General features: G+C 44.2%; 1 protein-coding gene across 1 annotated transcript in view; it reads left to right on the forward strand.

The window, feature by feature from the left end:
• LOC134601502 (uncharacterized) overlaps positions 1 to 13,331 on the forward strand; it is a 33,734-nt gene that overhangs the window by 14,365 nt on the left and 6,038 nt on the right. Inside the window, exons 2-3 of the mRNA XM_063446002.1 lie at positions 4,720 to 5,055; positions 5,511 to 5,616. Coding sequence (XP_063302072.1) covers positions 4,720 to 5,055; positions 5,511 to 5,616 — 442 coding nt within the window. The remainder of the gene's footprint in view (positions 1 to 4,719; positions 5,056 to 5,510; positions 5,617 to 13,331) is intronic.

Genomic DNA, 13,331 nt, shown 5'->3' on the forward strand with positions numbered 1-13,331 from the left:
TTCTCTCCCGTAAGGCATCGATTGTGTTCGTACAAGAAACGCATTTTAGGGAGGGGTCACGTCCCACACTAACGAACCACCACTACCCCATAGGATACTTTAGCGACTTTCAGGGGGGAAAGTCCAGAGGTACTGCGATTCTCATTCATAGACGCATCCCGTTCACAGAAAAAGATGTACAAACCGACCCAGAGGGTCGATATACCTTCTTAAAGGGGGAGATAGCGGGCACGCTTTACACCTTCGCTAATGTTTATGCCCCAAACCGCAGACAATACCGTTTCCTGGCCCGGACACTCCGCTCACTGCGGCGCTTCGCTGAAGGGGTATTGGTCCTAGGGGGAGACCTAAACGTAGCTCTAGACCCCAAATGGGACTCCTCCTCAGGACGCTCACCCGTCCCTACCCAACACATCGCGGCAATCAGGGCCTTACTGACGAGGGAGAGACTAGTGGACTGCTGGAGAGCACTACACCCTGACGAAAGGGACTATACCTTCTACTCTCACCCGCACAATTCCTACACTCGCATTGACTATCTCTTCCTTTCACAATATCACCTCCCACTGGCCCTCCAGGCTGACCAAGGCACCGCAACATGGTCGGACCATGCACCGGTGTCGGTCACCCTGAAGTCCCCCCTTTTCAGACCTAGGGTCTCTAAATGGAGGCTGAATGAAGCCCTGCTTGCCATGCCAGAACTGACTGCGGACATAGACACCACACTCCGGGACTACTTTACACACAATGGCGACCAGACGTCCCCCACCATACGATGGGAAGCTCACAAAAGTGTTATCAGGGGGCATTTCATACAAAAGGGCGCTCTCCTGAAACGACAGAGGGAGGCACGCATGACTTCGCTATTAGCAGACATACACAGCCTAGATACCCTCAACAAACGCCTCCAACTCCCTACCCACCAAGCCACGCTGTTAGGTCTAAGGAGGGAACTGACCACACTCATACAATCCCAACATCATAGGGCAGTTCTACGACACAAGGCATTCTTCCATGTAAACGGTAATAAGAGTGGGAAGCTCCTAGCACGCATGCTCAACAAAAGACGACGGGACACATACATAGACCGCATTCGGGACAAGGACGGGAACCTCCACAGACACCCCACCAAGATACAGGAGATCATTCGATCATATTACGCAGACTTATACTCCCTACCACGACCGCACACTGACACGCACACTCTCAGACTCCGTGACTCTATAGATGAGTACCTCTCGGCCCACACACTCCCCGCCCTAGCGACTGACATATCAAACCGACTAGAAGAACCCATTACCACGGAGGAACTTGCGCTAGCGATTAAAAGCTCCAAATCAGGGAGAAGCCCGGGCCCCGACGGACTACCACTAAAATATTACAGGACATACGCTGACATACTTTACTCCCCACTGACAGACATGTTCAATGCGATCAGAGAGGGACACGAACTTCCCGGACAGGCTCTAATGGCGCACATCACTATCATCCCCAAAGAGGGGAAGGATCGAGAGCACTGCGGCGGCTACCGACCCATATCCCTCATTAACACGGACATAAAACTCCTGGCAAAAGTTCTGGCGACTAGACTCCAGACGCATGTTCCCGATCTGGTCCACGCAGACCAGGTTGGGTTTGTGCTGGGTCGAGAGGCTAGGGACAACACTATCAGGGCCCTGACACTGATGCATAGGAATACCGAGACGAACACGGGCCTTCTCCTACTCTCCACAGACGCGGAGAAGGCCTTTGATAGGGTCAACTGGGAATACATGTTCCGGACATTAACACACCTGGGAATGGGACCACACCTTTTGGGCTGGATTAAAGCCCTGTACTCCAAACCGACAGCACACGTACTGGTCAATGGGGCCCTAACAGACCCGTTCCCTATATTTAACGGTACGCGTCAGGGATGTCCCCTCTCCCCGCTACTTTTTGTCCTAGCGTTGGAGCCATTCCTGAACACCATCAGACATCATCCCGACATTACCGGCATTCACACAGGAGACACACACCACAAAATTGCCGCCTACGCGGATGACCTACTGTTTTTCCTCACACATCCAGAGGTCTCCCTGCCCAACCTAGTCCAGGCCTTTCACACATTCGGACTCCTCTCGGGATTGAAAATCAATTTCTCGAAATCCTATGTCTTAAACATTAGTGTACCCATACCTCGCGCAGACCAACTGCGCAGGAGCTACAAATTCCAATGGGCCTCGGACAAGATACGCTACCTGGGTACCTGGCTGACAGTGAGCGCAACCACCCTGTACGCGACAAACTTCACCCCATTACTGACCCAATTTCGGAAAGAAATGAGGGAATGGGCCTTCCCCCACATATCCTGGTTAGGTAGGGTACAGGTGGTGAAGATGAATTTTTTGCCGCGTCTACTCTACCTCTTCCAGGCCTTGCCTATCCTGATCCCAACCTCTTTTTTCACGACACTCCGGGGAGCACTGGGGTCCTACGTGTGGAACGGGAGGAGACCCAGACTGAAATACTCACTGCTTACACGGCCCAAAGACAAAGGAGGACTAGCCCTCCCAGACTTTCTGCTATACTACAAAGCATGTCACCTACAACGAATAGCAGAATGGTCCAAGCTAGGGGTGCACAAGCTGTGGAAATCCCTTGAGGGACACGCAGCGGGAGTCCCCGCCGCTCTACTCACATGGCTCCCAGCGGGAGGTTCTGGGAGGGAAGCCCGTTACACACCCTACACAAAAGCGACTCTGACGGTATGGAGAAGGAGTATGGGGCGTCATGCTCTTAGTACGCACCCCTCCCCCCTTCTGCCTCTCACCCATAACCCGGACTTCCAACCAGGCCTAGACCCGAAGGCCTTGCAAATTTTAGTGGACGACCCCCTACCCCGACTGAGACATGTCTGTTCCAACCGGGGACTGAAAGACCTGACAGAGTTACGTGGGGCGACCCCTCAGTCCTTCCTAACGCGTTTTCGCTATGCACAAGTACGCAATTACATAAAACTCCTCCCGCAGGGACAGGCTTTGGGCAGAGATCTCACAGCTTTTGAGAGACTATGCTCAGCCCCTGACCCATTATCACATGGAATTTCACACCTCTACTCCCTCCTCCAAATGCAAACCCCAGTAGAGACACCTAACTTTATGGGGAAATGGGAGGAATCCCTAAAAAAGACGTTTAGCGCCCCTGAATGGGAAAAGATCTGCAATAATGTTCACCACTGCTCAACATTTAGCAAGAGTCAGGAGACTGCTTATAAACTGCTCACGAGATGGTACCACACACCAGCTACTGCGCACCACATAAACTCTCAAGACTCCCGCCTATGCTGGAGGTGTGAGAAGGAGATAGGCACACTCTTACACATTTGGTGGAACTGCGAACTGATTCAACCGTTCTGGCGCACTATCCACCAAGTCATAGCCCGCTTCTCAGATAACCCCCCACCCCTTGAACCGGCAGCTATGCTGCTCCACCATACACCCACCCCCACGTCCAAATATAAAAAGACACTCACGATCCGAATCATTAATGTAGCAAAACAATTAATCCCACAGTTTTGGAAGAATAAAACGGCCCCGCCCTTATCCCAGTGGTTTGCCCAAATGGAGGACCTCAGAGCAGTTGAGGAACTTATCATGTACGCGGCTGGCCCGCAAAAACAGCAGCAGACTTACCTAGACATATGGACGCAGTGGATACTGTTGACCACGAAACCGGAATTCCAGACCATGCTTATGGACTACACGACCGATACCCCAAGACTAACGAAAGCAGAGATAGTAGACTAACCCTATCCCCCCTTCCCTACCCGGACCCTGCCCCCCCTTTTTTCCCTGACTCCCCTACTTCGGACCGACTAGAGAGACGGAAACATGTAACCAAGAGCAAGCAGACACTTTAGGCTGCATAAACACGAGCATTGGGCACTGACGACTAATGCACACAACTATGCCCATCGGCCTCACCGACCTACACACCTGAAGACCTGGTCGGGGGCCGAACCCGCAATGTCCACTACGATCCTACATACCACCAGACCTAACTCATGATAACTACGGATCTGGCCAGTCGAATATTGCTTGCAGAATTCTGAAATACACCTGTGAGCTCTGAGCTTCATAGGGCCTGCGCGCCCACAAGAATCTGTTATTGTTTTCTTTTGTTTACTGATAACATGGATATGTGAAATACGACACAGCAGTCTTGATCACTGACGAGGACCTGCGAGTCCACTAATACATGGGGCCTGCGCGCCCACGAGTTTATATTTGTGCTTTATTGTTTTTCTATGGTTGGACTCATGTTGAGTCTTAAATATTGCTAACAACTACACGTGGAGACTTGCACGTCTCGGAATGAAGCTCATAATTTTGAAATAAAAATTATATTTACAAAAAAAAAATGTTTTGTTTCTTCGTAATCTTTATCTTTGACCTATTTTCACATTGTATAAAGAACATGTCTTGTTTGGAGTGACAAGGTAAGCTCATTTAGCAGGGTCCTCTACACCCACTGTTCTCGTATGCCATACGTGTTTTTTTAGAATTAAATATTTATCTTGTTTACCTTTTGCACAGCACTGTGAATACGTTGGCGCTATATAGTTATATTTATGCTGCAAACAATAGAATATAATTGCACATAGTCTTACATGGAATAATATATTTGCTTTACAATACGATTGGCTAACACATCCTTTCCTGTGCTTTCTGTCTGCAGGGCACCCACCTGTTCACATGCCTGTTCTAGAAATGTCTATCCGACCTCCGGGCGTCTATGTATTATCTTGCTCACCTTATTCTACAAAAGAGAGCATTGTCCAGCTACATTGGAAAGAAAAACACGCGAATGGGTCTTATAGCATGATAGGGGCACAGAGTCCATTATATGGAACTCACACTATGTCTTCCTACAAGGAAGTTGCCAAACTTGGTTGGAAGGCAAACACAACCTACATCTTGGAGGTTAAGGAGGACATGGAGGTTTGCTGTGAGATGGTAATGTACCCGCATGGAAGGAGCCCGGAGAGCTGTGTGACTATGAAGGTGGACACAGGTAAATGGGGGAAGAGTTGGTAGATATAAGGATGCTTCAGTGAGATGACAGACTTTGAGAAAAAAAGTGACAGCAATAAAATGACAAGATTGATATAGCAAAGGGCAGATATAACAGAATAGAGTGGCCCAGTAAAAACAACAGAAAGATATAACAGCAATCTGTGAGAGTTTGGGTAATAGTGGTATAAGTGAAGGAAATAGGTGACACAACGGTAAGACCGAAGGTAGAGGTGATTGTAAGATCTACCAATTAGGGTCCTCATTCACCTATTAGGTCTATTGTATTGACAGAGGTGGCCTGTTACAAATGGGTCAAACATTAAAAGGGACAACGTGTAGATGTATGGTGATCTAGAAATCAGTTATATGTGTGTAATATGTGACAATTCAAGCGGTTTTAACAATGTAGAAACAGTAAACTGTCAGACATGTAACAATCTTTCCTCCTTTTAGAGACTCAACATTTTAAATCCGAGCTGATGGTGGTCTTTTTGGTGGGTGGATTTTTCTTCTTGGGATCGCTTGTCATATTGTGTTACATCTGCTGGACCCGGAACCGGTGAGACTCTTAGGGTTTATTTCCTTGCGTGTCGTTGTCATTTAGAGACTAGACAATAATCAGTGAAATAGCTGTCCCTTGCACCGGTCCAGTGTTACAAATGCTAACGTTTAATGACCGACAGTCTGCGGGTGCCAAATGTTTTAACATTTTCCATGGTAGTTAAGAAGATAAACTTAAAGCTAAGCAACACCTAGTTTGTGTTCTAAACGGTAAAATGTTCCACCCGCTGTGGTTTGACTACATATTACACCTCCTTTATCTAGCTGTAAAAGACTGTTAAAACAAAAATACTAATTAGTGACTGGCTGCTCACAATACATCCTATATTAAAAAAAAAAAAAAAAAAAAAAAATATATATATATATATACATTATTCTATATTTATTCTGTATTCTTATTCTATTCAAAGGGAAACTATAGACTTAGGAACACAAACATGTATTCCTGACCCTATAGTGTTAAAAACACTATTTAGCCCCCTGTCCGCCCCTCTTACCCTGCTTAAACTGTGTGAACTGACAATCTCACCCAATGACAATGATTTCCCATAGGAGAACATTAGATTGGTTGAGATTGCCAAGGAGGCGGGCTGGGGGTTCAGTAGCTGCAAACATCTACCGGCTTTTGGTATTTAAAGTGTTTAATGTCTGCTTTTTACAGACATGCATGGGAACTAGCCCCTAGTAGGATTCAATTATAACAATGTTTGATGAAGCATAGGTTCACATATCACAGTTCTGAACCCTAGTCTTTATGGATTGGTGGTCATTATCAATATCATTGAGCCAGAGAGATCAAGATAATTATTTAAATAGAAAAAATAGTGACCTGTTTTATGGTTACTAACAATATGTACTTATTTAAAGTATGTTTTCTATATGAAATTGGTGGTAATATCTAATATAGCATCTTATCAAAAATACCAGAAGAATCAGTCAACCGCCATTAGAGAAGAGGAAGTCCAACCATTCCATTCAAATCTCCCTGATCTTTCTAGAACACTTTGATACACTGAGTCTCTCTTGGTGAGGCCTACATGAACAATATCCAACCAAACAGTGTCTGGCAGACTCTTCCTTGTTTTGGGCATGGTCTTTAGGTTTATTTTTTATTGTATATGTCCTATGTAACATGTTTAAATCCGTTCCAGGACATACTTAAAAAAATTAGAAATCTAAATGTTTTTCTTGAAAGGCACAGCTTAAATAATTACCGGTACTCCAAGCACCATAACCACTTCAGTGACTTCACGTGGTCAAGGTGCCTGGATTCTGTATGTGCACCGTTTCGCTATTAACTGATCTGTAAAGTGACACCCTCGGAATTGCCATGAAACATGAGCATAGTGATATTTGAGCAGGGGCAGCCATAAAAAAAAAACTAAGCAGTTAAAATGGCAAATTTATTATGAATCATCAAACACCATTCATCATGGCAATTGTTTTTAGGCCAGAGGCCTATCATTGTAAGGGGTCACTGCACCACAGATACTATGGATTGAGAACCACATCACTCTTGGCCACAAAACCATGTGGTCATGAGAGTTAAGGGGTCCACTCCCTAAAGATCTGAGATTCGAGCACATTGTACCACTCTGTTTTGCACTTGGTGATGACATGCAACATTGTCACAGTAAGGACTATTTCACTCTGCTCTTAATGATACTTGACATTTGGAATTCCAAATTAACTGCAACTTTTTTCAAGTGAATCCTTGCAAGTTTTGCTGTTGGCGCTGGCAAACGGCTAGTTATTCCTTAATAATACCAGAGGTATTAAAATAATACATGCATGCACAGAGATTACACAGTGAATACTTTGAAGAAAATTCAATGAGCAGCTAATACCGCAATGTCGTTTTTTGCAAAATTGGAAGCGCTTCAGACTGGGTTTTTTGCCTTCTTTTGGATCAACAGCAAAAACATAACTAGGAAGGCTAAACTTGATGGACGCAAGTCCATCTCTTTTCAGCTACGTAACTAGGTAACTATGTAAATTTTTCAAAGAAACGTACTAGTACAACACTTGGACAGGCTTACATTTAGCTCCATTGTTTCCAAGGTTTTGTCCCATGGCGTTGTGATACTTGGACAAAGGCATCTCCACAATGTATGGTTGGGTACTGATTAGGGTGCTCTCTCGAGTCATAGTTTTCTCTCTTCTCCCTTACAGTAGGAAATACTAGGAGCATGAGCGTCCTCCGCGTAGGACAAAGGGGGCAAATACCCCCAAAGAAATTGTCCTTCCTTTGATTTTAATGGGGCAGAATGTATTTTTGTAATCTAATGTCGTTACTTATACCAGATAATAAATGGTATATTGGCATTAAAATTCAGCTATTTTCGTGAGGCCTTGTTAAATCACCCTAATACATACCGGCTAAATGCATTATTAGTTGTAAGATTTTCTTCGAGATTTTTAGATTGGGGTAATTTGGGGTTTGCTCTTATTAAGTTACATTTGCGATAACTCATTTTTTAACACGATGGGCTGATGAGTGTTTGTTTTGCAATCTGGATGTTAGACGTAGGTAAAACCCCAGCAGTCACAGTGGAAATCTATCTGCAGAGAATGTTTCCACAGCCTGTGATCTGAAGAAGAAGAACAACACATTGTGTAGCTTGTGGTATAAGATTACACGCACACACAAAATAACTGTATGCAAATAGGCTCGTGCATTTTACTCAGAATTCAAATAAACTGAAAACCAGACTTCAAATTCAGACTAAAACAGACAAACTAGAAGATTTATGAATCAGCTGTTTTTTATTATAATTCTAAATCCAGTTTTCACTTCATCGCAATTTAATTTAATTGCAACTTTTAGGCGAAAGTATCTGATGATAGCAAGTGTGTGAATATGTACTGCTATGTGAGTATATAGGGACGGTCTGTTATAGTTTCATACCTTGATAACATCTACAGTGGGATCTACAAAGTGGGACACTTTCGGGGACCGGGCCTAGCTCACAAGCTGACCAGGCGTGCTTCATATGAGCGCCTGCCAGAATGTGCTATATTTCAGCAAAAACTACAAAAATACAGCTGCAAACAGCTCAGAGCCAAGCATAGAAGACACCTTTAACAGAAGGGACACAAAGGGTCCCAAAATAATAACATTTGCAAGCTTATCACACTATCTACCAGGATTGCAGGCCCATTAGCAGGGAGAGGTGGCCGATCTCTTGCTTTGGACAGAGCCTCCTGAAGTGAATCTACTAGTCCCCCCCTTTGGACTGGTGGGGGTTATTCTGGTCCCCGCTGGGAACACTAAATACTCTGCAGTGGCAAGCACAATCTCAACCACGTGGCGAATCAAAGATGGCTGCTGCGCTGAAACCCACACTGAGTCAAGCAAACCCTGAGAGCCTAGATTGGGTAAAAAGCTTTGAAGCCAGATTTGACAAGCTGTGCCAAGACTTCTGGACTCGTATGGCATGTCGCTCGGCCACTCTAGCCTCACTGGTCCCACCGCAGACTCAAGCAGCAGCTCCAGCTCACTGTCCCTCCTTTGGGCTGGCTGCCTGGGCAGGGCGGCAACCACCCAGACATCCATACACCCGTGCGGTGTGCCAAGTTCCACATTGACGCAAAGCTGCAAAGCAGACACTGCACCAGATGCTGAAGAAGGGCGTGCAACCACATGCTGCCACCCACTCGGCAGGTGGTTCAGATTCCCGCAGATGCTTTCCTGGATCTCGTGCCTTGCTGAGAGGATCTCCATGTCAATACTCCCCCGTGTGCCCAGGAAGGGTGGGCGCACGGGGGAGGCTGCCTAGTGAGCCCCTCCAGAGACTTTAAACAGGTCCACAGAGCTTCCTTAAGCCGATCGGGGGCTAGGGAGGGCAGGTTGTGGTGGACTTGCAGTATGCAGGGACTCACACGGACCAAGACAAGCCTGGAGGTGGGGGTGGGTTGAGGGGCCAGTATTTAAAGCTAAAGTTAAATTGTTTTCCTTTACATTAATAAGCTGTAGCCCTCCAGTGACTTCCCTAAGCGATCTTAATAATTTAATAGCAAACCCCAGTGGTTTTATTTTACCTTCTATCTACTTATAAGCATGTTCATAATTTTAAAGTTTAATCTTAGTGGAATCTACAACAGTGCATGGGTCATACTTTATCACAGAGTTTATGTGTTTAGCTTCACCTACCAGCACTGAGCTACAAAAAACAATGTACAATTTATCGTACGTGTTATCTGAAGGATGTTTTCCTGTACTCTGATTGACACCCTACCGCTTTTGCAAATATCCATGATGTATCTGTGTAAATCCAAATTAAAAAAAAAGGGCACTCATTTTAATAGTGTGACTGGGGTGTGTGAACAGGGGCTGTTCTGAGAAATCTTAGGTGACTCACTAATAATAATTTATACACTAAAATGTAATTTAGAACAAGAACAATGTAGACTGATTTCTAAACACATTTCATGTAGTTTAAAGACACATTACTGGCAATATTATTAGCGTGGAGCTCTGTTATACACTCAGACACATTACTGGGAGTATTATTGCTGTGGAGCTCTGTTATACACTCAGACACATTACTGGGAGTATTATTGCTGTGGAGCTCTGTTATACACTCAGACACATTACTGGGAGTATTATTGCTGTGGAGCTCTGTTATACACTCAGACACATTACTGGGAGTATTATTACTGTGGAGCTCTGTTATACGCTCAGACACATTACTGGGAGTATTATTGCTGTGGAGCTCTGTTATACACTCAGACACGTTACTGGGAGTATTATTGCTGTGGAGCTCTGTTATACACTCAGACACATTACTGGGAGTATTATTGCTGTGGAGCTCTGTTACACACTCAGACACATTACTGGGAGCATTATTGCTGTGGAGCTCTGTTATACACTCAGACACATTACTGGGAGTATTATTACTATGGAGCTCTGTTATACACTCAGACACATTACTGGGAGTATTATTGCTGTGGAGCTCTGTTATACACTCAGACATATTACTGGGAGTATTATTACTGTGGAGCTCTGTTATACACTCAGACACATTACTGGGAGTATTATTACTGTGGAGCTCTGTTATACACTCAGACACATTACTGGGAGTATTATTGCTGTGGAGCTCTGTTATACACTCAGACACGTTACTGGGAGTATTATTGCTGTGGAGCTCTGTTATACACTCAGACACATTACTGGGAGTATTATTGCTGTGGAGCTCTGTTATACACTCAGACACATTACTGGGAGTATTATTGCTGTGGAGCTCTGTTACACACTCAGACACATTACTGGGAGCATTATTGCTGTGGAGCTCTGTTATACACTCAGACACATTACTGGGAGTATTATTACTATGGAGCTCTGTTATACACTCAGACACATTACTGGGAGTATTATTGCTGTGGAGCTCTGTTATACACTCAGACACATTACTGGGAGTATTATTGCTGTGGAGCTCTGTTATACACCCAGACACATTACTGGGAGTATTATTACTGTGGAGCCCTGTTATACACTCAGACACATTACTGGGAGTATTATTGCTGTGGAGCTCTGTTATACACTCAGACACATTACTGGGAGTATTATTACTATGGAGCTCTGTTATATACTCATACACATTACTGGGAGTATTATTGCTGTGGAGCTCTGTTGTACATTCAGACACATTACTGGGAGTATTATTGCTGTGGAGCTCTGTTATGCACTCGGACACATTACCGGGAGTATTATTGCTGTGGAGCTCTGTTATACACTCAGACACATTACTGGGAGTATTATTGCTGTGGAGCTCTGTTATACACTCAGACACATTATTGGGAGTATTATTGCTGTGGAGCTCTGTTACACACTCAGACACATTACTGGGAGCATTATTGCTGTGGAGCTCTGTTATACACTCAGACACATTACTGGGAGTATTATTACTATGGAGCTCTGTTATACACTCAGACACATTACTGGGAGTATTATTGCTGTGGAGCTCTGTTATACACCCAGACACATTACTGGGAGTATTATTACTGTGGAGCCCTGTTATACACTCAGACACATTACTGGGAGTATTATTGCTGTAGAGCTCTGTTATACACTCAGACACATTACTGGGAGTATTATTACTATGGAGCTCTGTTATATACTCAGACACATTACTGGGAGTATTATTGCTGTGGAGCTCTGTTGTACATTCAGACACATTACTGGGAGTATTATTGCTGTGGAGCTCTGTTATGCACTCGGACACATTACCGGGAGTATTATTGCTGTGGAGCTCTGTTATACACTCAGACACATTACTGGGAGTATTATTGCTGTGAAGCTCTGTTATACACTCAGACACATTACTGGCAATATTATTAGCGTGGAGTTCTGTTATACACTCAGACACATTACTGGGAGTATTATTACTGTGGAGCTCTGTTATACACTCAGACACATTACTGGGAGTATTATTGCTGTGGAGCTCTGTTATACACTCAGACACGTTACTGGGAGTATTATTGCTGTGGAGCTCTGTTATACACTCAGACACATTACTGGGAGCATTATTGCTGTGGAGCTCTGTTATACACTCAGACACATTACTGGGAGTATTATTGCTGTGGAGCTCGTTTATACACTCAGACACATTACTGGGAGTATTATTGCTGTGAAGCTCTGTTATACACTCAGACACATTACTGGGAGTATTATTGCTGTGGAGCTATGTTACACACTCAGACACATTACTAGGAGTATTATTACTGCGGGGCTCTGTTACACACTCAGACACATTACTGGGAGTATTATTGCTGTGGGGCTCTGTTATACACTCAGACACATTACTGGGAGTATTATTGCTGTGGAGCTCTGTTATACACTCAGACACATTACTAGGAGTATTATTGCTGTGGAGCTCTGTTATACATTCAGACACATTACTGGGAGTATTATTGCTGTGGAGCTCTGTTATGCTGATATTGATACCTTAGAGAGAGTTCAAAGAAGGGCTACTAAACTGGTTCATGGATTGCAGGATAAAACTTACCAGGAAAGGTTAAAGGATCTTAACATGTATAGCATGGAGGAAAGACGAGACAGGGGGGATATGATAGAAACATTTAAATACATAAAGGGAATCAACACAGTAAAGGAGGAGACTATATTTAAAAGAAGAAAAACTACCACAACAAGAGGACATAGTCTTAAATTAGAGGGACAAAGGTTTAAAAATAATATCAGGAAGTATTACTTTACTGAGAGGGTAGTGGATGCATGGAATAGCCTTCCAGCTGAAGTGGTAGAGGTTAACACAGTAAAGGAGTTTAAGCATGCGTGGGATAGGCATACGGCTATCCTAACTATAAGATAAGGCCAGGGACTAATGAAAGTATTTAGAAAACTGGGCAGACTAGATGGGCCGAATGGTTCTTATCTGCCGTCACATTCTATGTTTCTATGTTTCTATGTTTCTATGTTTCTATGCACTCGGACACATTACCGGGAGTATTATTGCTGTGGAGCTCTGTTATACACTCAGACACATTACTGGGAGTATTATTGCTGTGGAGCTCGTTTATACACTCAGACACATTACTGGGAGTATTATTGCTGTGAAGCTCTGTTATACACTCAGACACATTACTGGAGTATTATTGCTGTGGAGCTATGTTACACACTCAGACACATTACTAGGAGTATTATTACTGCGGGGCTCTGTTACACACTCAGACACATTACTGGGAGTATTATTG

Source organism: Pelobates fuscus, chromosome 3 (assembly GCF_036172605.1).
Source record: "Pelobates fuscus isolate aPelFus1 chromosome 3, aPelFus1.pri, whole genome shotgun sequence".
Lineage (NCBI taxonomy): Eukaryota > Metazoa > Chordata > Amphibia > Anura > Pelobatidae > Pelobates > Pelobates fuscus.